At 44.2% G+C, this 26548-nt stretch overlaps 1 protein-coding gene across 1 annotated transcript; it reads right to left on the minus strand.

Moving 5' to 3' along the window:
* Positions 1 to 3320: 3320 nt before the first annotated feature.
* plppr4b (phospholipid phosphatase related 4b) lies at positions 3321 to 16187 on the minus strand (the record flags this gene model as incomplete). The annotated part of the gene is made up of 7 exons (XM_084565633.1): positions 3321 to 5967; positions 6127 to 6300; positions 7355 to 7412; positions 9138 to 9333; positions 9437 to 9566; positions 13189 to 13374; positions 16116 to 16187. 7 exons carry the CDS (start codon positions 16185 to 16187, stop codon positions 4282 to 4284), a joined length of 2502 nt encoding a protein of 833 aa, XP_084421759.1. The 3' UTR covers positions 3321 to 4281.
* Positions 16188 to 26548: the final 10361 nt, after the last annotated feature.

The raw sequence follows: 26548 nt of genomic DNA on the forward strand, positions 1-26548 counted from the left end.
TACCACATGATAAAAATGTGGTTGTTTAGTCTCTGGAGGCTCTGGAGGAATTTAGAGACGAGTGCTCAACAACCAGGAGAGAGGCTCTCTAAAAGGCTCTCATTACTAATGAACAGACATCACTGATTCATGTGATCATTTCTACTAGTGGTTGAATGAATGAGTTAAACTCCTCTTCCTCAGATCAGCCCTGTTGAGTAGGTGGTCTTTAATGTGACCCAGGACTCATTGTGTGTTCACACTACCAAAGGAAGGAGGTCACATGTGTCCCAGACCACCTCCACATGTGGACTGACACCAGATCAGTGTTCACACCTGGACCTGTTTAACCTGGACTCTAGAGACCAGATCAGTGTTCACACCTGGACCTGTTTAACCTGGACTCTAGAGACCGGATCGGTGTTCACACCTGGACCTGTTTGACCTGGACTCTAGAGACCGGATCGGTGTTCACACCTGGACCTGTTTGACCTGGACTCTAGAGACCGGATCGGTGTTCACACCTGGACCTGTTTAACCTGGACTCTAGAGACCGGATCGGTGTTCACACCTGGACCTGTTTAACCTGGACACTAGGGACCGGATCGGTGTTCACACCTGGACCTGTTTAACCTGGACTCTAGGGACCAGATCGGTGTTCACACCTGGACCTGTTTAACCTGGACTCTAGAGACCAGATCAGTGTTCACACCTGGACCTGTTTAACCTGGACACTAGAGACCAGATCAGTGTTCACACCTGGACCTGTTTAACCTGGACACTAGAGACCAGATCAGTGTTCACACCTGTTAATTTTTCTAGTCTGTTTCCTGGTGATAAGGAGGAAGGAGGCGTGAATTACAGGGAGGATTTTTGCTGTTGTTGTTGCTATTCTGTGTGTGGTAGTAGTAGTGGTGTAGTGTTGGTGTGTGTGTCCCTTTATACCTTCTGTCCTTTACCTGGAGACAATGATGACCAGAAGACAGGCTTCATTTCATTAACAAACATTTATTCCAAATGTGTCCAGGTCAGTGTTCTCTGACGTGTGATTCATTTTAAACAGTCTCTAAATTGAAGTTTTTTATTTTATTTTTCTTGCTGCATATAATTCATACGTCTGACCACATATATATATTTATATATATATATATATAGAAAACAAAAAAACTAAAACATTAATTATTCATCCAGAGACAACACAAGAGTATAAACATGCAGAGAGCATCCATTCACAGTTGTTCCACTTCACAGGCCTTTGAGACTCTGAATCATTTCTAAAGATGTTAATACAGGAGCATGGATCACGTTAAGGCTCAGATCTAAAGAATGTACAGAAGTATTTTGCACCTGCACATCATTAATATTTAACTTTATAATCAGGTGACTTCACACAGGCTGGTTTCTGGTTCTCTAACAGGAAATAAATCTGTTCTGGTTACCTCAGCAGATGTGCTGATAAGAGTTAGAAGATGGGCTCTTATTGATCTTGACTGACCTCATTGTTTAATACCGTAGAGCTCCACTCTTGTCAGAAACTGAATAAATTTTTATGAACACATCTCCAGATCCTAATTCCTGTGGCGACAGCGTTTACGGTTCCAGATTCACTCCAGCGCCTAAAGCTTTGAAACACTTTAAGATAGAACTACACAATATGCAGTCTACCTGGATTACTGTAAAACTGTTCGACGCTTTTATTTTTTTTTCAGTTTTAATTCTTAGATTATGTAAGAAAATAGGAAAAACCCTAAATAAACCAGCCTGTAATAACTGTAATAATAACCTGAATGATCAACAATACAGAGTAAAAAATAAAAAGAGATTGTCATATAACTCTCACTATGAAAGGCAGATACAGATCATACCGTTAAACACGTCTGTACATTCAAACTAAAAACACATTTATAGTGACTGACACTGTAAAAAAGTGGCCATGCTCATGTTACTGGAATACAGAATAAACCATGGACAGTAGAACGTCAGCTTGATATACAAATATTAAAAAGTACATCTCAGGACAGATATTAGTTTCAAATATAAAACAAAATCTAGTTTTCAATGGTCACTCTTTTCTTAACTTTTTTTTTTTTATGGTCCATTTAGCGCCAGTGCTGGAGCATTAGTAGCAGAGGAGCAGGCAGTGGGCTCAGACGAATATCTGCTGGTAGATAGACCAACATGGATCACCTCATAAAGACGTGTTCTAGTCAGCAAATAGAAGAACAGATGAAAAGAAGAGTTTCAGTTCACGATTCTATGATGTGAACATATTGAAAAAGGAAGTTTTAAAATAATAGATGATATAATACTGAAAATAATCCAGAGTATTTTAGGAACAGTTTTACTGGAGGACTGTAAGTCACATGCTGCATGGACGCTTCAAGAACGCTGCAGAAATCAATATGCTGCAAAAAAAAAAGTTTTAAAATGAGGAATATATGAGTTAATAATAATGTCAAGTATGTTCCAGTAGAACAGAGTAAATGTGTGTCTCCTCCAAGAAGGCCCAGATTTGTCCAAACTAGAGTCTCAGACTAAAACCAAGTAGATTTGTGTTGATCCAAGGAGAATGTGACCAGAACAGTTTAGTCAGTAGCAATAGTTTCTACTTTCCAGTCAGTGCTGTCATTGCTCTGGACTGGATTTCATCTCTGGACATATGTTAGTTGCTGTGCTGTGTTGTCAGACTGACAATGAATCAATGAATCTGTTTTGAACGTGTTCACACATGAAAAGGATCAGATGCTGGAAAGAAGAAACTCTGACTCTGACAAAGTAGTTGTTGCTCTTGTCTGTGTTCATCTAAAACCTTTAGAGTTGTGCTAGTTCTCATTTGAAGCTTCAACTGAACTAAGAACCAGGAAGAACATCTCAACAACAAGTTAGAACAGATGATTCAGATCATTTAGGAGCTAAACACTGGAACAGAGTCAGACACTGACCAGGAACAACAATCATCTTGGTAGATAAATGGTTTTAGTTAGATTTCAGTTTTTGCAGCTACATTTTAACAGTAATATTGGTTTATAATATTACTAAACTAATATATTAGTGTATATTCTTGTTGAAGATGGAGGCTACAAACGTCCACCTGGATGTTTAAAGTAAATCATTTGAACTAAAAGTTGTTTTAATGTCGAAACAAACAGACGATCACCTCCAGACTCTGGATCCATGTAACACTGATCAGCTGGAATTATTCCAGCTTCATCTCTTCTGTTGTTTTTATTAGATTTTCTATCTTCTGTTGGTTTAATGGCTCTAAATCATTAGAACAGACATTATCCCAAATCTTTAAATCAGTGCACATGTATCATGACACATCTAACCTCTGGGGCTTACGTACATTAGATATTTTTCTTTAATTTATTTTTTAACACAGTTTTTCAACTTTCATGATAAAGATTTGGAAATGCTCTAACTGCTACCAAACGATGTGTATAAAAAATGCATAGATATGTTGTTTTTTTTCTGTTTCAGAAAGCTTTTGTACAGAGCTAATAACAGTTTAAACAGAATCAGTGTCTAAATGTTGCTTTGACTGAAACCAGCCTGGAAACGTGACGTCAACCATCGCACCGACGTTTGGAGACACCGCAACGCTTTACTGCTGCTTTTTCTTTTTGTGCTATCGAGAAGGAACTGGCATGGATGAGTACAGAATATAAAGATTTAGGGTTTGGGTTTACAGTAAACGCTGATTTCACAGCATATTCCACTTCAGAGCTACAGGAGGAATGCTAAGCACACTTACGGTTTTCTGTTGAATATGTGGTTTCTGTACAGAGACTAAATATAAAACCTTCCTCTGTCACGTAGTAATGCCATAGTCTTTGTAAAATACTTCATTCTCTATCTATTACAGTATACACTATGTTGTATTAGTACGTAAATAGTATTTTGTGGCATAGCACCCTTTTAAAAGCATGTCAGGTATTTACAGTCCAGAGAAGTAAACATTGGTTTGGTAGCTATGGTACAGTTGAGTCGTTTGCTACAGTTTGAACAGGACTGAGCTACTTTTATGTGATTATTTTATTTTATTTATTATTTTTTTATCTAAAACGTACAGGACTTTAAGAAAAAGGTCGTCCTCTCACCGAAGCGTCGGCACAGTGTCAACGTTATCATAGGTTTCCTTAGGAGTGACCACGACAGAACACAGTGATTAGTTCAACAACATCTAAAAGGTTGTGCTTTAGTGGAGACGTGTACAAAAATCATGCTGAATAAATAAAATATAGTGAATGCAAGGACGGGTAGCACGGCGCTGCTCAGGGCTCAGGGTTCAGGGTTCAGGGTTCAGTCCTTGAAGACGGGAGTCATGGACGTTCCCTTGTAGAAGACGTTGAGAGCGTTGTCAGGGCTGTTGGAGCGCTCTGGAATCAGGATCACGTTTCCTCCTTTTCTCCGCAGCGTGGACTCTCGACTGGAGGCAACTGAAGTGGTTTCTGATGCAGTCTTCCCTCCTCCCCCTCCCCCACCTTCTCCAGATCCGGCTCCGCTTCCATCCCCCGGCGTCACCCGTATGGTGGAGAGGCCTTGTGGGTGGAGCCTCTGCTCCGACTGGCTGCTGTTCTGGGTGTGGACGGTGACGATGGGCTGGGTGCTAACAGTGGCAGCAGTGGTCACGATTTGATTGGTTCTCTTCCTGTCAAGGGGGGCTTCAGGTACGGAGTCTGAGCTTTCTGAATCTCTGTTTAGATCGTTCAGCTCAAAGGACTGCCTCAAACTCCCCCCTCCTCCTCCTCCTCCTCCTCCTCCTCCTCCAGCTCCGGTGCCGTGATCCAGGGACCGCCACCTCCAGGATCCACTTCCGTCCGTGGACAGAGCCTGCATCAGTGGCCTTTTGTTTTCAGGGTGGGCATCCACTCTGACAATCGCCCCAGTGCTCCCTGAAATGCTGCCTGAGGTGCTCCCCAGTGAGCTGGGCCCAGGGGTGCTGGGGGGGTCTTGATCAGTCAGCGTCCTGAAGCGAGCAGAGCCCTGGCAGCTCCCCGTGGTGCTGCAGCCTATGCTGCTCTCATCTAAGCTCTTGGAATGGGACTGCAGCAGCCCCTGGTGCTTGGACATGGCGATCACATGCATGATCTGTGGCTGGCTGTTCTGTCCGTTCTCATTTGTCCTGCAGGCTGCCGTCTTCTCCACCGCCCTTTGCCAGTTAGCTTGAGCGGTGCAGTTTACCGTGGTCATCCCCTCACCGCCCTCCCCACCCACCATCCTCTGGGAGGTGCTGTTGTAGTTTTCATGAGCTTCCTCTGGGATGTGGACCAGCTGTGAAGACCCCGGTCTGGACTGCATGGACATCCTGCCGCCTCCAGCGATGCCACTGCAGTTACTGGGCAGGGTGGTGCTGGCGCCTGTGGCCAGCTTCGACAGGTAGGCGTGGCCATCAAAGCCTCCGTTCACGCCCATAGCTGATGGTTCAGAGTTGGACCTGCGCTCCATGCTGCCGTAGTGGTTGGGGTGCTGGGAGGACTGGCCAGATGACGAGTCCACAGAGGAGGAGAAGGAGTCGGGGGCCTGCAGGGAGCACTTGTGGTTGTTGTTCTTACTCTTCCATTGAGACAGAAGCTGCTTTGAGCGGCAGGACTCCACGGAGGAGTGGTGGAGGGTGGCAGCGTGGCGCCTGGCTGCTTCCTCGTAGGCCGCCATGGCCTGAGGCGTGTGGACCCGAGGGAGAGTGTGGCTAAAGGTCACCATGCCGTCTTTGCTGGGGGGGCTGTGGGGGGATATTACCTCCACGTTAGCGCTGCCGTGCTTCAGGCCGTCCTCAGGCCTCTGCTGCTGGAGGCCTCGGTGGAGGAGGCCCTCTGAGTGGGAGGTGGGTATGCCGTGCTCCCCGGATACGCCAGCTTTCATTTGGAGGTGATGGAGGACGGCTTGCTGGCTTATGTGGGGTAAGGAGCAGGGGGGGTAGTGCACAAGGGGAGGGGGGCTACAGGTGGCTTCCTCACTGGACTGAAAGTTCCCAACTGCATACAAGCCCTGGCAAAGAAACACAACCATCACATGAGCTTACAGAGAACCTGGAACATGAATGTAATTATAAATGTCTCGTCTTGGTCGTCTGCTCTTGAGCCATCAGTGAAACCAGAGCAGTTGGGTTTAAACATCCCCAGACCCATAAACCAGAGCAGGTCTTACCAGGTAGACGGCTACACCTCCTCCAAGCAGGAAGCCCAGGTAGACGTCGATGGCGTGGTTCTTGTACTGAATGATCCTGGTCAAACCACAGATGATGGCACTGATGATGAAGGAGAAGACCAGCAGGGGCTTGAGGAGCTTGGATGAGTCCGTCAGTGTGCTGTTGAAGTACATCTGTCCACACATGACACATAATGATCAGCTTTTATTCTGCTCATTTAGACACCTAACAGCTATAGAGGGACGTTTAACAACTTGTTCTCTTGTATGGTTCTTTAATTCATGTATGGGACGTTCCCTGGTCCATGTGCCTGTTGTGTGCATCAGGCTGCTCCTTGTTTAGTAGTATTTAGTCGTATTTATGTCTTATCTGCTCCTAAAGTTGTGTTGTTTGTACTTTTGCATCTTTAAATCATTAGGATTAGGATCAGGATTAGTTTTACCTGAGGAACGATTTAGAAATGACCTACGCCATTTGTTCTCATGTCTCGGCTACTTCCTGCTTCCACTCCACTATATAGTTCTATTTACATGGCATTAGTTTTACCTGGGGACGTCATGTGATTCAGAAATGACCCCCCCCCCCCAAAAATTAATAATAAATTCTTTATCTGTCTAAATGGATAAATGGCCCAGAGACATCTCCACCTTGCAGCCTAACATCTGTCCAGACTGTGATTTACAGAACATCCTTCATGATTCTTAAGAGACAAGAGGCAGGAAAGTTAAATCTCAGAGATGCTGATTCACACTGGATTAGTTTTATCAGAGGACCTCAGTGTTAGGAGATACAGGGGAGGTAATATGTGGTGTCATTTTTACTTTTCACTGGACATAGCTGATTCACACAGGATTAAAATCACAGTCAACCTCTGAGTTTATTACACGTTACCAGAGGTCCTCAGATAAAACTAGTCCTGTTAGAGTAAAACGATGACCAGTCCCTGGAGCTGAGCTGGTTCCACCTGATCAACAACAGTATTTACAGTATTTACTCCACAATGTGTCTGGCTACAGTTCATTAAAAGCTTCAGGTTCTCTTCCTGAAACCTCTGAGGTACATCAGTCATCCTGTTCTCTGACAGACAGAGTGGGTCTGAATGTTCTGGAGATGTTCTGCATTTATCTGCTGTATACAGAGTTAACAGATGGACAGCCTTGTCCTATAAACTGGAGAGACTGTAGAGAGACTCATCGTGGATTTGCTCGGTCTCACGTGTCTTCTTACCGAAACATAGACGGCAGCGAAGGATGCGAGTGTTGCATGCTGAGACGGGAAGGATTTCCTGCAAGAGAACAAAGACCAGAAATAGACTCAGTGAAGCAGAATGAGTCAGAACCAGCGTTACCAAACCAGGCACTTGGTTTAATGGTTGAACCTTCTACCTGCTGCCTCATTTAAATCACTCAGATAGGTCGATGTATCCATACAGTAATAGACTGCATTGCTGGCTGCTACAGAAGCAGAGTGAACATGTGGCACAGTTTCTCTCTGAGCTCCGTCTAAATGACCTACTTACAACTACTCCTCATATTCCCTCTTCCAACCAGCCCCCATCTTCACTCCTGACTCTGCATGTATGAATAAAGAGTGGCTTGGTGCATTTGTGCAGCCGCACGTATCTTTGTGTGTGTGTGTGTGTGTGTGTGTGTGTGTGTGTGTGTTTGCAACATCTGTGGAGTCATACAAATTTAATTGAGATGTGAGAAGCTATGATGGTCCTGCTCCTCAACGAACCGACCCACTTCCAGCGCTAAAAATAACCTCCATCAACATGTCTGCATCTAATATACATATATGATTAGTATCACTACTATGTATATATAGTGTCACCGTGTGAGTAATACTTTAATACTTTAACAATGTGCTGATATGTATGGATTTATTTTAGGTCTTGTTGACCAGTTACCAGTCTTAAGAAATGCATCTAAGCTCTTGTTCCAGTCTACTACAGATCCACTAGTAGTTTATTAGTCTTCATCTACATATTTTAGCCAAACTCTGCTGGTAAACAGGTCAATAAAACCCTGAATGAACAACCACAGCAAAAAAAGCTGCTTTTTAAAGCTGCTCTGTTAATGAGACTGAAGCTGAAGCTCCCACAGAGAGAAGAAGTGTTTATGCCAGCAGCAGCAGCAGGTTATATTTAGAGAGTCTGCAGCCAAAACTACGTGAGTCCTCCTACGTGGGTCAAACCTAACGCCGTCCCCCAACAGGAGCACACATGGAGACGAGAGACAGGTTTAGAATAGAGACAAGATGAGACGATGTCTCAGTGGAACAGAAAAACCTTCACTGATGAATAAATGAATGAGGAGATTCTTAGTCAGAGTAAATGTTGCTCATAACCTCCCTCCCCAGGACTTATATATGGTGCAGCCACAACATTATGACCACTGACAGGAGAAGTCAATAACATTAAACCATCTTGTGACAGTTCAGTGTTCTGCTGGGAAACTTCTGGACCTGGCATTCATTGGTGTGGATGTTACTTAGACATGTAGCACCCACCTAGACCAGACCAGGCACCCCCACCCCATAGCAATGACACTCCTTGATGGCAGCAGCCATCCCCAGCAGGATGTAGCCACAAAAACACTTTAGGAACAACTAAAAAAAAACATGAAGAACAGCACAAGGTGTTGACCTGGCCTCCAAGAGATCCTAAGACGAGTGTTAGACCCACATGCATGCATTAGACAGCCTGTCCACCAGCGCACAGTTTCACACAATCTGCATGAAGGTGGTGCCTGAGAACCTGGATGTCAGCTGGTTACCGGTGGTAGCTGTGACCAACGTCCAAATCTGAGGGCCTGCACCAGTTTCTGCTCCTCAGTCTGAGTCAGCTGACTGAGTCTCTCCTGAGTCTGATACTTGTTCCTGGGTTGAACCTCCAGCCTGTTTACAGTCATCCTCAAACCTGCCCCTGACATGACCCCACTGGTTACCTGTTTCCCGCTTTGAGTGGGAGTGTATTCAAAAGCTCATTAAAACACGTTCCACTGCTCACCTGCCCTGGTTGATGGCTGCAGGGTCGGCCCCCGAGCAGATATCCTGAATAACGTAGGGGTTCTGCTCACAGCTGATGTTGAGCGTGGTGTAGTTGGGTTTACACACAGTGAGGAAGTAAGGTGTTGGGTAGCCCGTCATCAGCTGGAGGATGTCAGTCAGGAGGGCCGTGGCACAAAGACCGAACGCATGAACACCTGGGACAGAGGGTGGAGTACAGTCAGGAAGCAGCAGGACACGCAGACAGGTACAGGTCTATGTGAGCCATGCCAGAGTAGAGAGGAAACAGGATGGGCGTACCAACGAAGCGGACGGCTCTGCGTATGAAGGAGTTGAAGTTGCAGCCGGCGGCGTTGATGTTGGCCTCTGCCCCGGACCCAGTCTTCCCCCGAGACAGACAGCAGAACAAAATGGCCTCTCCAATCATGATCTGTGGAGACAATCAGTGTGCTGTTACAGGTCTGTGGTGAGTGATCTGTTTTCATGCCAGCAGATCATCTACATTGTTGATATAACGTTCTTTTACAGCCTCTAAAGAAGAAGTTGAACCCTGTATGATAACATGTGAGCCTCAGGACGCTGTAGCCTGCAGAGACTGGCTGCTGGGGGTCCGTCTATCTATGGCCCACCAAGCTCTGCTCTGAGCCAAGACAGCTCCTTTCTACGCAGCACACAAAGGTTGAGTCGTCCAGTGACACAAGGTGAGGCAGCGGGACAGCTGGCAGTCTGCAGAGCAACTCTCTGGGATCACAGATCTCTGCAAAAAGTGGAGGAAAGGCTCAAAAATGATACGATGAGAGATGAGAGAAAGATGATGAAGAGATGGATGAAGAGAAGGAAGCAGCGTTGGTGACGGCCAGAGAGAGGGATTAGGAGAAATTAGTAGAGGGTCCCCAGGGATCTGAAGGATAAACCAGATTTATCTCAGACATGTGTTCCAGGTTTTTCTCTTGCAAAACAGAAACTGAAATTTCTTGCCGTTTCATTTTTTTTTCCTCTTTCAAGGATTCTGGTTTTGTTCAGGATATAAATTCAACAATATTTAGTCAAACAGTAAAAAGATTAAAGGATTAAACTGATAATTAATTGGCAATATCCAAAAAAGCTCAGCAGGCCTTGTTAAAGTGTGTGAGTGTATAATCCTATGAACTCTTAGACCACAGTGTTCTATAACAGCTCATTGTCTCCACTCATTCATCACAAAGGAAAATCCCTTCTGCTAATTCACCTTAAGGAACTACTGCTCTTGATATTTATCCGTCTGTCAGAACTCATTTCTGCAGATCTGCATTTCCAAGCAGCATCATGGTCCCACTGGTGTAGTATTCTGCATCAGACTGAGCTTTTCTGTTATCCAGGTCAGTGTAGCCTGAGCCCCACAGCTGTTTGTAGCCTACTAACAACACGTTATGATCTGCTCTTTAAATACTGTAGGTTAAGGGACTTTATGCATAATTATAACTCTCAGTTTTAATTTGGTATTCACATCAGATTTTCTGGACGAATGAAGCTTGAATGAGATCAGGTGGAAAACTCACTTTAAAATCTACGGGGTCACATTAACAGTATGTTTTAAGGAACGTTCATTTGTGTGAATCTGTGCAGAGAGAACATCTGTAAACACAATCCATTAATAAACACTGGTCACATTATGCCACTGGAACATGTTACAGGGGCTGATGCATCGTGAATCATGAGCAGCTCCAAACCTAATCATGAGGTTTAGATAGATAGATAGATGGACGTCCTCCTCAACCTGTCCATGGAGCAGGACAGAGACAGCAGCCTGTCTCTCTGTCTGACTATGGTGTCCTGTAGAGGGTGGTGGACATTGTTCATGATGGACCAGAGTTTCTTCAAGGTCCTTCCATCTACCACTGATGTCAGGGACTCCAGCTCTGTCCCTACCACAGAGTCCTCCTTCTGGACCAGCTTGTCCAGCCGTGAGGTGTCCTTCTTCTTAGTGCTGCGTCCCCAGGACACCACAGCGTAGAAGAGGACACTGTCAACGATAGTCTGGTAGAACATGTCCAGCAGCTTCCTGCAGATATTAAACCACCTTAGCCTCCTGAGGAAACAGAGACGGCGCTGACCTTTGTTGTAGACTGAGTCTATGTTAGCCCACCAGTCCAGTTTGTGATCCAGATGTAGACCCAGGTACTTCTAGGTCTGAACCACCTCTACACATTCCCTGTTGATGGTTACAGGCTGCAGGTGGAGCCTGGACCTCCAAAAATCCACTACCATCTCCTTGGTTTTAGCTGCATTGATCTGAAGATGCTCACTACCTGGAGAGTGTTCTTCACTTCCATGGAGGTTATGAAGGTTCTTTACCGTGGTAAAGATTCTAAAAGATCATCAACCTCTGTTCTTTTTTCTCAGAAAGCATCAAACCTTTATCTGACCTTTTCCTAAAGTTCCTGCTACATCTCTGATGGTTTGGTTCACTTCAGCAGCCTAACAACGACTTGTTTCACTTTCAACGAGACGTAGTTTGAACATACTAACCCTTCACTAACCTTCTACCTGCTAATAGGATGAAAAAATGATGAAGGAACATCCCACACTAGCCCATGAAACAGATTTGTTTGTTTAAGTTCAAACACGACTCCTTCAATAATGTAAGAATGAATAAAATCTGAGACTGTACTTTAGGTCAAAATCAATTATATTACCATGACTCGTATATAACGTCGATAGACATCATGCTATGGAGATTAGCTCCAAGTTAGATTCATTCACAGAAAACTAACCCAAAGAAACATCAGAATATTTTACTGTTAATTTATGACAATAAGTTTATCTTTGTTTAAGCTTCAATAAAGTTAAGTAAGCTTCTGTCAGTATGTGTAGAACGGAGGTAGAACCCAAAGACAGGACACACATAAAATAATAATGTTTATGTTAATGAAGACTTATGGTTCAGGAAAGAAGAAGTGGTGCAGAGAGATGAAAAGGAACACAAGGAAGCAGGAGAAAGAGAAAACCTCAGAACACAAGGAAACAAGAGGAAGCATGAACAAGTACAGTCATGGTAAGAGGTGAACTGACAAAGAGAAAGGAAGGACGAAATATACACTCTGAGACTAATGAGACACAGGTGAGACTAACGAGGGCGGAGCCACAAGGAGGAACCAATCAGATAATCAATGGAGGGAAAACTGAGACAGGAAGTAAAGAAAGAAAGAGGAAACACAAAGAGAACCAGACAGAGTCAACACCAGACAGACTGGTTTAATCTGCTGACTCTTATGTGTGACTAAGTACTACACAAAATATACAGAGTTCACCTCCTGTAGCTCAGACTAACATGTATCAGGATGGAAGAAAGTTAAACGAGAATGTTTGGAACGGAACAACATCAACCTAATGACAGACACAGCCACAACATTATGACCACTGCCAGGAGAAGTGAATAACATTTAAACCATCTTGTGACAGTTCAGTGTTCTGCTGGGAAACTTCTGGACCTGGCATTCATTGGTGTGGATGTTACTTAGACATGTAGCACCCATCTAGACCAGACCAGCCACCCCCACCCCATAGCAATGACACTCCTTGATGGCAGCAGCCATCCCCAGCAGGATGCAGCCTGACACAGACACACACACAAAAACACTTTAGGAACAACTAAAAACAAAAACATGAAGAACAGCACAAGGTGTTGACCTGGCCTCCAGATTCACTAGATCCCAAACTGATCAAGTATCTGTGGGATGATCCACAGAGACCCCTCCCCTCAAAGGAGCTACTTTTAAGGTCAGACTTTCCTCTTTGATGAAGCTTATAATTAGAGCTGGACTGAACCATCCCTTAGTGATGCTGCTATAGTCCTAGGCTGCTGGGGGACGATGCACTGAGGACATGTCCTCTAACTTCAACTCTATTACTGCTCATGCATTGTGTGCTACAACTGTTTAGCATGTTAACTTCTTTGTCCCCCCACCCTCGACATTTCCAGGGAGCATAGTCGTTCTGATGTGACTCTGTCAGACAGTAAAGGTGTGTGTCATGGTGTTCGGTGTCGTCGTGGTGTCGTCGTGGATCCTTACTGTGATGGCAGGTCCAGCAAAGGCCAAGCTGAGCAGCATCAGCAGCGGTACCACCTCATGGTTGGGGTCGATGTACGGCAGGCTGAGACTGCGGTCATGGCAGTTGAAGCCGGACTTCACTGGCTTGAAGACATCCGTCCACTCGAGGAAGTACAGAGACACCACAGACGACACCAGGATCGGCAGCTACGGAGGAAATCACACCGGAAAGTTCAAAGTCATAAACAGCAGGAGCTCCAGCAGCTTGTCTCCGTTTAGAGACAGTAAAGGGACCAAATGTCCCCATGAGCCTCTGGTTCAATGACCATGTTCATTTGTTAATGAGGACCGAGGCATGGGGAGTCGTTTTTATGACCCGGGGGGGGTGAGGATGGTGCTGAGGGAGATGCAACGCTGCTCTATGAATTACTGCTGAATGACCTCCTCATCCCAACGAACAGGACAAGAAACAAGCTCATGTTTATTATAAGAGACACGTTAGAAGTGAAATAAAGAGTCTAAAGTAACCGGCTCTGCTCAGAGATCAGCTGGTTGTGAAAACGCTTGTGTTAGTGTCACTGTACTGTGAGTATCGTGTCCTGTCTGAAGCCCAGAGAGAACAGTTAGATCAGAGATAACTGGACTTCATGATGGCTTCTATTCATTAGATTAGATTTATATCTCTATGAGAAACACACTGGACAGTAGGAAGGAATGGAACGATCTGAATCCTACTTAAATCCTAAAGTCTGTCCTTGTCTTCCTTGTCTTCTCCTAGAGTTGGTCTCCTGTAGCGTCCTAAAGTCTGTCCTTGTCTTCCTTGTCTTCTCCTAGAGTTGGTCTCCTGTGTCTTCCTAAAGTCTGTCCTTGTCTTCCTTGTCTTCTCCTAGAGTTGGTCTCCTGTGTCTTCCTACAGTCTGTCCTTGTCTTCCTTGTCTTCTCCTAGAGTTGGTCTCCTGTAGCTCCCTAAAGTCTGTCCTTGTCTTCCTTGTCTTCTCCTAGAGTTGGTCTCCTGTAGCTTCCTAAAGTCTGTCCTTGTCTTCCTTGTCTTCTCCTGGAGTTGGTCTCCTGTAGCTCCCTAAAGTCTGTCCTTGTCTTCCTTGTCTTCTCCTAGAGTTGGTCTCCTGTAGCTCCCTAAAGTCTGTCCTTGTCTTCCTTGTCTTCTCCTAGAGTTGGTCTCCTGTAGCTTCCTAAAGTCTGTCCTTGTCTTCCTTGTCTTCTCCTAGAGTTGGTCTCCTGTAGCTTCCTAAAGTCTGTCCTTGTCTTCCTTGTCTTCTCCTAGAGTTGGTCTCCTGTAGCTTCCTAAAGTCTGTCCTTGTCTTCCTTGTCTTCTCCTAGAGTTGGTCTCCTGTGTCTTCCTAAAGTCTGTCCTTGTCTTCCTTGTCTTCTCCTAGAGTGGACTGGATTCAGTCCAATAAATCTTTCAGTCAAAGTTAATGTAGTGTGGAGAGGGTAGCTGGTACCTTGTGTTCTCTACTCCAGAAATGTTCTGGTCATCCAACGCTGCCATAAACTCCCTAACCCTCTCTGGAAGATGTTTCTCCTTGACGCTGTCTCCAGGAAACTTTTCTCTTCTTTTAAACGTTCAGTGTTTGTTGTTGTTGTTTGGGTGCAGCCTTTGACTGAGTGGACTCCATGGATTCTGTTTAGATGATCAACTACTACCACCTCACCACACATCCACAGTACACTAGTTACTGACTAACAGGACTACCTTCATGTTAGAACCAGAAGAAGATGTTTTGATGCTACAGGGACCTGGTTTAGTTTATGTCAGACCTCAAATATTAATAAATATATCTAATCTACTTCCCAACAGTAGATCCCACTGAGCTGAACTGTACTCCGTCTAAAGCTGTCCTGCATGACCTGGCTCTGAATGCAGCTTCTATCATTTTGGGTGCAGCAGCAGAGTTCAGATTATAGCTCAATAACCCAGTAAAGGTCCATAATAATAAGGAATGGAAACAACCAATCACATCCATCCAACATCACCACCTCTCTGGGCTTAATAGCTCCTGTGTCTGTAAAACAATATATAGATTTCAGTGGACGAGATGTTCCACCTACATACATTTTAATCATATAAACTCCACTTTTAGTTTTGCAGGTGATGCATCAGTGATATGACGGTTAGAAGAGTTCATGTTTTTAGCAGAGTAGCAGTTAATCTGTGCTGTGAAGCGTTTCTCAGTGTTAGCTTAAACAATCCTCACACACTAACAGCAGCTACAGTGATTTAAAAAGGAGGTGTGTTAAATGTTAAATGTAGAGAGAGAGCTCTGACGCCTGAATGAAGGATTCCCATGGAGTCAGTGCTGGGGGGTGGGGGGGGCATCCATGGGGACGCTGCTCTCCTCCACACAGAATTAGAAGCAGATCTATAATATATGATGTCAGTTTGATTGTCGAGCCAAAGGCCAGTGGTGAATTAGAGCGTGCATAAAGTGCACAGAAGGGGAACAAGTGACAGTCATCGCTGGCTGCATGCAGCGAGCACTCTCAGTTAGAACTGTTATCAGGGTGAACGCTCCTGGAAACTAAACGCACCGTTAGAAACATGAGCTCTGTATAATAAAGAAGATAGAGCTGACTTCTGATTGGATTTAGTCAAATGTGCAGAAGCATTTTAGTTGTGTCTGTGTCTGCTCTAGTTCTGAGTCCTGTCCTGTTCTGTGTGGTGCTGTGTTCTGAGCCATCACTGGGTCTGTTCCCACGTTAGCTCTGCTTCACTGTGGAGCAGCTAACAGGACAGGGCCTGTCTAGAGAGGAACCAGACATGAAAGCATCACTGGAGCTGGAGCAGCTCAGCCTCAGGAGAACAGGAGGCTCCACTGAGCACAGGTAGAGGTGATGTGGTGTGATTGGTCCCAGGTCAAGTCTGTCATTAACAGCCTCATGTATCTGTGGTGGTAGTTAGTGGATGTAGGGCATCAGCAGCATCTCACCTCTACAAAGTAGAAACAGGGCAGCAGGCTGACGCTGTCTTTGGTCAGGATCCCCTTCATCCTCGCAGACATGCTGCCTCCCTCCAAAAGGTCCAAACGGGTCCGAGACGTGACGATCGAGGCTCGGCTCCGAGCGCTGCCTGGCGTCCTGCCGGGATTAGGAGCGCTCCATGGCGCTGCGTCAGGCTGGATGTGCAGGACGACCAAGACCCGGACCTGCACGACCCTCTACCTCTGCTGCTGCTGCTGCTGCTGGGGACCCCCGGGCTCGGTTCTGTGCATGTCTCCCTGCGAGCTGTCAGGTCCACACCGGAGCCTACCGACCGAGAGAGGAGGGAGGAGGAGGAGGAGGAGGTGGTGGTGGTGGTGTGGCGCATGCGCACTGAGCAGGACGCTTTGACAGCATCTTATTTGTGACTATGGCTGATCCCGCTGACACACAGATATCCACCATGTGTCCTCTCTACAGTCTGAGTTAATGATCCTCTCATGTTCAGGATCCTCTGTCTCCACATTAGACTCGTTTCTGTTTTTTCTCTTCATGGTTCAACGTGAGAACAACAGCGCCCCCAGCAGAGGTCACCTCACATTTAACACGAGTTTACTGTCAGTCAGTCATCCAGTCATGTCAGTGGACTGGGAGAATAATGAGTGAGTGAAAATATAAACAGCTCTGTATGTGTATTTGATGAGGAATATTATTCTACATAATTAGTGACAAGAAGCTTCTTGATTCTTGGACCAGAACTCACTGACCCAGTTAGTCTTCTACAGACATAATCTGAAGGACAGTTTTCATAACTGTGTTATATCCTGCTCTGCTGGTTCCTACTGTATGATCTAGTGAATGGTTTGGGAATGATCAGTCACTGTACGTACTCACTTCCATCAACATCAGACTAGATCTACTGACAGAACCACAGAGAACACATCCAACATAAAAACCACATACACCAGGAACCCTTTAAAGTACTGAGGGACTACGACCTCTTAACTACCAGCAGAAGGATGGGAGGTAACCTGAACAGATCATCAGACACCATCAGCTGCTCTTGGATCATGTTTGAAATAAACATCACAAACACTAAGACGTTATTCAGCAAGGCTACACACTACAGCATCTACCAGTGAACATCTCTACTGTGTTGTCTAGCATCACTCCATGACTGGAGACTGGTAGGCTTTCACCTAAACCCTCCTCTTTAATACATGGACTCAGAAACAGGTCAAGCTCTTATTGACCCGTCCTCCAAACTCCACAGACCAGAATCTGATGGAGCATCTGTGGGATGTGTTAGAACGAGCCGGATCCATGGAGACCCCAACAAGGAACCCTGAGGACTTGAAGGATCTGATGCCAGTGTCCTCAGAGGACGACCTCAGAGGAGCCGTGTCCATGCACTAATGCAGTTAGGACGATGCAAAAAATGAACAAAGGAATAAAAGAGTGTGGACCATAATCATGACATTTGATCCCATAAACCAACTATGCAGATATAATATATATATATATATATATGTGTGTGTGTGTGTGTGTGTGTATAATGTAGTGTAGTGTAGTGTAGTGTAGTATGGTGTTGTGTAGTGTTGTGTGGTGTAGTGTAGTGTAGTATGGTGTTGTGTGGTGTTGTGTGGTGTAGTCACAGTGAGAACTTGAACATCTCAGCTGTGACACGTTAGCTGCTCTCCTCTGATTGGTCAGGTAAATGGACACCACTCATGTGTGTCAGTGTGAACAGGACTCTAGTTACTGCTGCTGCCACAGATCCACATAGAGGTAATGATGCCTTCACTGTCACACTACGAGCTCAGACATCTGACGGCTCTGTCCTGTGGTTCAGGTTTAAAGGTCAGGAGCATGTAGCTGGATGATGTTAAATGTCAGTCATGTCAGGAGACGAAGGAAAACTACTTCACTATGTGGACAAATATTAAGGAAGAAAACTCAGCTATTAGTTACTGACACATGAATTTAAACTTAAAGAGTTTTTACACTCTAGAACTAAAGCAGTCTGATGTAATAAATCATCCCATCATGTTCAGGGTTGAACCTGTTTAACTGTTTCCATTATTTTGTCCACACCCACTCTAATCTGCTAATCTTATTTTATATAAAAAAAAATATTTTAAACACGTCATGTTTTCCTCAGCTACATCACTCCTCTATATGATTCCTCTGTTCAGTTTATTTCCGACACCACGTGAAGGTATCCATTCCAGGTAGCGGACCGACTCTGCGCATGCGCAGTAGCTGCGGTAGCTCCAGTACAAACAGTGAGAAGAGAAGAGCAGTGAAGTAGAGGAGCTGTGAGTAACTCCAGGTAGACAGCTGCAGGAACAGAAGAGTGTTTATTACAGAGCTTTAACTGGAGTCTTTTTATTTTATTTTATTTAATTTTATTTTATTATATTTTTTATTTTTTTCTTCCACAGCCTACTGAGTCTCCAGAGAGACTCTAAGAACTTCTGGAGCTGTCCCAGGTAGGAGAGGAGTCTGTCCCCCCATCCTTCAGCTGTTCTCCAACTAAAAGTTTTCTTCTTTTCAGATCATGTCCTCCAGTGTCTTTAAGACACTTCAGCTGGAACACTGATGACTTAATGTGGGATATACAGAGATATTCTAAAAGAATTAAAAGATGTTTATTTGACATTACTCTCACTGTTAAACATGTATGATTGTGTCTAGTAACACAACTGATCCTGGAGGACAAAGCCCCACTAGTCCAGTCACTGACTCTGTACCTGCACAATGACAATAAATGACAATACAACTGAGTCCAGACTAATATGATAAAACAAGGGTTAAATGGAAAATCAAAAAGTGGTATACATCGCACACTGGAGAGTATTTTTGCTGACTTTATTCGGCGTGAACAACGCGTTTCGCAATTTGCTTCATCAGGTTCACGTTCACAATCAATCTGACATCCGCAGGTGAAATAGATGGTAGCAACATCACATGACCACACCAGACCCAGTGAGAATACTCCCCACACTAACACACCAGAGAATACAATAAATATCATCAAATCCATGTCTTGCATGTTATAACTTGCATGTACATATACCCAATCTATATCATTTAAGCACATTTGTATCCAAGTTATACTGTATGTTAAAAAGTACAATAGATTTTTAATTTAGGTCATTACTCATATCAACCAACAACAATTCATTTATATAGAAAAATATACTCTTTACAAAAATATACAAAAGTATAATCTATATACAAAGATAAACTTTACATACACATCTTATCCCAAGAATACACTTAGATCCAGTACCTCATTCAGACCGTATGGTTCTACTGTGTTGAGTTTATGTATCCAGAAGGCCTCTCTCTGTAAAAGTTGTTTGATTAAATTACCTCCTCGTGGTTGGGGTTTGATTCTTTCAATACCTATGAACTTGAGGGAAGTTGCTGGTCCATGACTCTTATCTCGGTAATGCCTTGCAATTGCGTAATCAAAGTTACCATTTCTAATTGCTGCTTTGTGTTCCGCAATTCTTAATTTTAAATTGCGTTTAGTTTGGCCTATGTACATTAGTCCACAAGGACATTTTAACATATATATAACATGAGTTGAGAGGCAATTAATAAAATCTTTAATTTCATAGTTTCTGCCCGAATGAGGGTGACTAAAAGATTTTGTGTCAAAGTCAGCAAAAATACTCTCCAGTGTGCGATGTATACCACTTTTTGATTTTGTATAGTCATATTGCACACCATCAGCACCTGGAGGAAGAAGGGCTGTGCACAGGGACTTTGTACCTTGAAGGGTTAAATGGACTTGTAGAGTTTTTAGAAGATGTTTCATCCAAGTCTTTCTAAGAGGCTGGTGGAGGAGTTCATGTGTCTGAGAGATTAAAATATGTGATTAGAATGGGAGTCAATGGGACAGCTACACAAATCTGATGCTACACAAAAACTAAGAATGCATCAAATCAGTATTTTAGATCATCTTGGTCATATCTAAGACTGATATTAAAAAAAATAAATAAAAATGCTCCAGCCCCCCAACATTAAGTTTATGGAAAATGACCCCAAATAGAACTTAATAATAGTAATGAAGCTGACATCAAAGGGTTAAAATCCTTAAAATGACTGAGATAGTTTTGCAAAGTGTTGAAGTAGTTTAAGAGATTTATGGGCATTTTTGTCCTTAATGACTCAGTATGACATATTTAATAATATATATAAGTTACAAATATCACATCTTAAATATCTCAGACACTCCATAGTTTCATACATTTATTCATATCCGGTCTTTAAACTGATTTATTATTACCACATATCTTCATATCCTTCATATTTATTGTGTTATAATAAAACTGAAATTAGTATATAGTGTATGTTTGCATATTTCACTTACACATTTACATATTCACTATCACTACACTTTTATTTTTTATTTTTGGATTAGATTAGATTAGATTATAATAGAATAGACTGAAATAGACTTTACTTCCTTTTGCACAGATTCACTGGAATTCTTGTGCAAGTCAGTTTCAAACCAAACATTTTTAGTAGCAGCAGAGAAACGAGCAAGAAAGAGAAATAAATACTAAATACACACAAACTGTAAAAAACTATGAAACTATAAATATACACATTATTATTGAACATTGTTGTGTAGAAAAGAAACGACTCATTATCAGTCAGAGGCTCCAACAACATCCAGGTTTTATCCAGAGGCTTTAAAGAGGAGGAGGAAAGGAAGACATCTGTGTCCAATCTCTGGACAGAGGAGGTGGACTGAGACCTGTCCTGCCGTCAATATACAATACAGTCCTAACGTCTGTCTACAAGAAGTTTCATTGACAGAGAATCTACCACACTTTAAAACGTCTGTGAACACATCACGACTCGTGACCTCTGACCTTAGTGGACACTTGTACTCAGCAGGTAGTGACTAGGACATGAACTGGTCTCGTCCACACAGTTTCAGCCACTGTGAGGTTGAGGTAGAGTTCAGACACAGGTTATTATCAGTCTCCTGTTAGTGTCAGGTGAGTGGTTAGAGGACGGAGGACTGATTAGTCTCAGAGGAGGACAGAGAGTCACACTGATGGAGGAGATGACGTGATGATGAATCTGCTGCTACTCCTCAAAAATGATGTTGGAGATGATTTTGTTTTTACCGTCTCTGTCTCTGATTGACCAATCACATGCAGCCGTTCAGTGCAGCAGGTTCAGCTCCAGAACCTGAAGCTGTCGTATGAAGAAGGTGATCTGAATAACGTGACGTTCTCTGTTCTACTTGTGTCTGGTTCTCTGTAGCTGGTGCTGATACGAAGAACGAGTCAACATGCCTCTGAAACAACTGAGCAGAAAAGAGAGGAGGAAGCTTTACACGTCTCTGGCCAAGGAGGTAAGACTTGAGTCATCTTTAAAACGTTTTAGTGGAGTGTTTCATCTCTGTGAGCTCAGAGCTCAGGTGGCTCCAGCTGTTATTCCTGCATCAGTGATTAATGAACGAATGAATGAAGTGATTATGATCAGACTGAATGCTTGGCACTGAAGTTATTTTTTGTTGTTTTTTTGGTGTAACCCTTGTATTGTCTTGTCAAGGACCATGCAGCCATTGTCCTCCTTGGTCCCGGTCTCTTTGACTATTTATAAAGCCTTTTAATAAACTAAATATCTTTAGCCAACTTCTTTTTAACTAATTACCAGTTATTGTAAACTTCTTTGTAGAACCGTGAGCAGTAGAGAACGTTTATATCAGATTATATGATTTAGAAACGGGTCTGACCTGAAGGACAGTAGAGACGTTAAGTTGTTTTGATATATTTGCTAAAATAAACTACTACTAAATATTGGGATGTCATTTTTCTCCTTTAGTTTCTTCTAAAACATGTGGTTAGAGAACAAGGAATGATGAACTTGTCAGGTGCTAAACAAATCCAGCATATCCAAAGAAGAAGAAGAAGAAGACGTTTCTGATGTTTCTGCTTCTTATTGAGGCTACAGCTGCAGCGTAAACTTCCACCATGATGCACCTTTAAACAAACATCAGTCATTACGTTGTTAACGTGCTCTAAAGAAGCTGAACATCATTTCTAAACGTCTCCTCCATCCTCAGAAGCTCAGGTCCTGTGCTCGTGTTGTTCCACCACTAGGGGGCGTAGCCTGCACACTCCTTAGAGGCAGGAATGGACTCGAGGTCAGAAACCTGACTGGTGCTGGTTCCCTGAGAGGATCCAGATCCTCCTGGTTATCACATGCTGCCTCTCTGCCTCCTGTAAATGTGCACATTGACTAATTAATAAATGACTTGTTTCCTGGCAGCGTCGTCAAGGAGCCGATTAGTTTGGATTAGAAATCTAATGCTCTGATCACATCACAGGGGACACATCATGTGCCACGGCCTCTCCAGGAACAGAACAGCTGACAGAAAACAGATGTGCAACAGAGAAGCCCCCCCCCATCCATCCATCTCCTCCACCGTCCTGGACCAGGCCCTTAGTGTTAGTGATGGACGGTCACCTTCATCACCTCTCTGTACGCTGATGTACGTTCAGACTGAAGACACCGAGCGCAGCATTAATCAGACAGGCCGTGAAGTTAAGCTCAGCTAATAAGCCAGCCCACATCAGCTGACGGCTTCCACCCGCAAATCTCATTCAGGGAGTCTTTTATTTAAGCTGCTTTAGCCGGCCTACCCTGGATGCTTCCTTTGCTAACCGCCTCCACCCCAGCTCCTTCCTTAGCTGCTGTCTGTCTTAATCAGAGGAATTTATGTGTCATTAAAGCTGCTCTGTGTCCACATGAGGCTGAGGCTTCACATGGAGCAGAGAGATGTGTTCACCCACCACACCAGAGTACTGGACCATTACTTTAACTTTTACTCTGGTCCTGGATGGACCAGAAGCTGAACGGGAGAACATTTTAAACATTGTTGCTGTATTATGCTCTGGTGGGTTTGTGGTAGACATTGTTTTCCATCTTTGGTTTACAGGTTACAGGTGCATCATGGTGGAAGTTTACGCTGCAGCTGTAGCCTCAACAAGAAGCAGAAATATCAGAAATGTCTTCTTCTTCTGTTCTCCATCTTTGGTTTGTAACTGTCCAATGAGGTCTGCATGAATCAAAACCACGTCCCTGCAGCGTCAAAAAGCCTTGTTCTTCTGTTTTAATGGTGGTTGGCTAGTTAGAACCATGTGTGACTAACCAGGTAGGCAGTAGGAGATCATCAGTCAGTAGTACCACCTTGATTCAACTGCTCCAATAATAAAAAAAAAGGCTGCAGCCAAACAACAACAACAACAAACACTGAACATTTAAAAGAAGAGAAAAGTTTCCTGGAGACAGCGTCAAGGAGAAACATCTTCCAGAGAGGGTTAGGGAGTTTATGGCAGCGTTGGATGACCAGAACATTTCTGGAGTAGAGAACACAAGGTACCAGCTACCCTCTCCACACTACATTAACTTTGACTGAAAGATTTATTGGACTGAATCCAGTCCACTCTAGGAGAAGACAAGGAAGACAAGGACAGACTTTAGGACGCTACAGGAGACCAACTCTAGGAGAAGACAAGGAAGACAAGGACAGACTTTAGGACGCTACAGGAGACCAACTCTAGGAGAAGACAAGGAAGACAAGGACAGACTTTAGGAAGACACAGGAGACCAACTCTAGGACATTTGGGATCAGGACTCATTCTGTACATCTATTGTAGTAGTAGAGTAGTCCTCTGGGCCCTGGAAGCTCCTTTCCTCTTTTCATGGACCAACATCCAGCTTCATTTTCTGAGTCACATTATCACAAAGAACAGGAACGTTCATTTGTTATCCCATCCACAGAGGAGGGGAACCCACGTCCCTGGACAGAGCTCTGTTCTGTTCTTTCTCTTTGCATCAGAGCAGCAGCATCATCATCCACCACAGCATCCATCTCTCCTCTCTCAGCGCTCAGAGCTCCACATCAGTCATGGCTTCCCATCTAAGCTGCTTTCCAGTTCCCCCTGGAGCCTCTTCCATGTCAGAACGTGGAGCCAGGGAGGCTTGCTGCTTTCTGGAGTCTTTGCTCTCTCTGACTTGAGTGAGCTGTAGATGTCAGATCTTTGCTGAGGGCGTATCATGGGACACAAAGCTACGTCTGATGAGCTGCTACACATCACAGCAGCTGGTCTCAAACTGATGTCCATGTCTCTCAGTGCTCAGACTAGATCAGAATATCCACCGTCACTTCACTGGTCGTTCATTAGCCTGACAACAGCCGCCTGGTTCTGGTCGTCACAGTTTGAAGAACATTCATGGCAGGACGTCTTTGATGTGACCAGGTGATCCCGTCCCATCCAGGAACAGGGGCCTGCAGCAGCTGCCTTCAGATCAGTGAGCGCCAGGAAAGACTTTGCATGAATTTCTTCTGAAGGGTGACATGGTGGATGAGCCGGGGCGGCTTGAAGCGGGCTACTTTGAAGTTTGCTCCTCGGCTGCTTCGCCTTTTAATAAGAGCTGTTTATTCACACGCAATGATGCAATCTGCTGCGCTGCGTTTGACTCGCCTGCAGGAATCACACGGCCTCGTACGCCCGCGACAATCAACGCTTATTCCATAAATGTCATCAGTCACGTTCCTCTCTTCACGCTGCTGCTGTTTGACTTTGTGTTAAAATAAAACCGAGTCCGTGTGGACGGAGAGACGGATTGATGTGTGCGTCTGTGGACTGTATCTAGGTCACAGTGCCGCCTTCGGCATAATGGAGTAATAAAACACAATGTAAGCATTCCTCATATCTCCACCACATGACTATTTATAGAGTCAGTCAGTAACAGGAGGATGTGTGTGGTTTAATGACACGTAAGGAAACTGAGTGATTGATTTCACATCTTTATGTTCAGAGAGTAGAGAGTTAAAGTCTTTATATTTACGTCTCTATATCACTGATTTATGTTTTTCTAGTCTCGATTCAGTTTGTTTATTCTTGTACGTGTTTCCTGTTTTACTTTTATTTTATTTTATTATTTACTTCTCTGTTAGATTCCCTCTGTCGTCGGCCTTTTCCTTCATTAAGCCTCTTTTCCTGTTGCTGCCTCCTCTTCCTCTCTCTTCCTCTCCTTTCTACGTTGTGACGTCTGTATTGATGCTTTCCATTGATCCTGGGTTATACACGGTACCACCACATACAGCTGATGGTTTCCAGGAATGTCTGGGCACTGTGCTTAGTTTAAAATAATATATTTAATAATCTGTTCTCTGCAGAATACGTCTGTTCATTATCTATTTGCTTCTCCTGGGTACCTTTGTATCTGTTAGATCTATTTCTGTCTGATTATAACGTCACCTGTCCAGTCGCTGCAGTTTGTGGCTCACACACTTAAGTCTGATGCCTTTAGATGCGTTTTATCAACATTCACATTATTAAAGAACAAAAGCAACAACTGATTTTCCTTCCCGTTAAAGAATAATATATTTAGTGTGACGTGAGTTTATGGTTGTAGAACTGTGAATAAAAGCAGACTTGTTTGTGGGTGACATGTTAATCCCTGATGATCTGTAGCCTCTGGTCTCCAGATGTAGGACCTCCAGAGCTCCTCTTCTTTTCTTTAGTTATTTGTTTGTGACCCGTCGTGTCTCTCCCGTCAGGAGGGCTGCTGAGATAACTGACCTTTCTACATATTCTTCCATCTCTGGATGAGGAGCCATGTCGTGCTCATCTCCTGTATTATTATTATTCTGGTAGTCTCTACTTCTAATGGTCTCTTTTAGCTCAACGTCTGCACTGATTGGTCAAACACCTTGTCCAGGTCAGACAGGTCCAGGTCAGACAGGTCCAGGTCAGGGGTTTGAGCCAGGACCCCTCAGACCAGACACATGTGTTCATATCAGACGTTGATGCATCAAGTCCAGCTATCATCAGGTAGCAGAGCCTCAGCAGCAGGGACAGATGGACAGATGGACAGAGAGGAAGACATGCACATAGAGACCTGGAGACTGTACAATATTAGTGAGGCTGATTAGAGAGAGAAGGGGGGAGAGAGAGTAAGGGGGAGGGGGGATTAGAGAGGAGGAGAGATGCTGTCATCCTCTAATCTTCGTCTCTCATTGACACACATGCAGACCTGATATCTCCTCATCTCGTTCACGCTCGCACAGTCGCTGCTACCTCCTCCCCCTTCTCTCTCTCCTCCTCCTCCTCCTCCTCCCCCTTTTCTCTCTCTCCTCCTCCTCCTCCTCCTCCTCTCTCTCTCCGTGCCTCTCTCTCTCTCTCTCTCTCTACCAGTCTGTGGTCCAGGGCTGCAGCGAGCAGAGGAAGCCTCAGTGACCGACAGAGGGGCTCCTCCTCGGGTACAGGCGAGCCGTCATGCTCCGGTCAGCGGGGGAGGTTACCGCTGTGGAGCAGGAGGAGGCTGGATAGGAGTGAGAGAGAGAGAGAGAGAGAGAGAGAGAGAGAGAGAGAGAGAGAGAGAGAGAGAGAGAGAGGAG

Source organism: Chelon labrosus, assembly GCF_963514085.1.
Source record: "Chelon labrosus genome assembly, chromosome: 18".
Taxonomy (NCBI): Eukaryota; Metazoa; Chordata; class Actinopteri; order Mugiliformes; family Mugilidae; genus Chelon; species Chelon labrosus.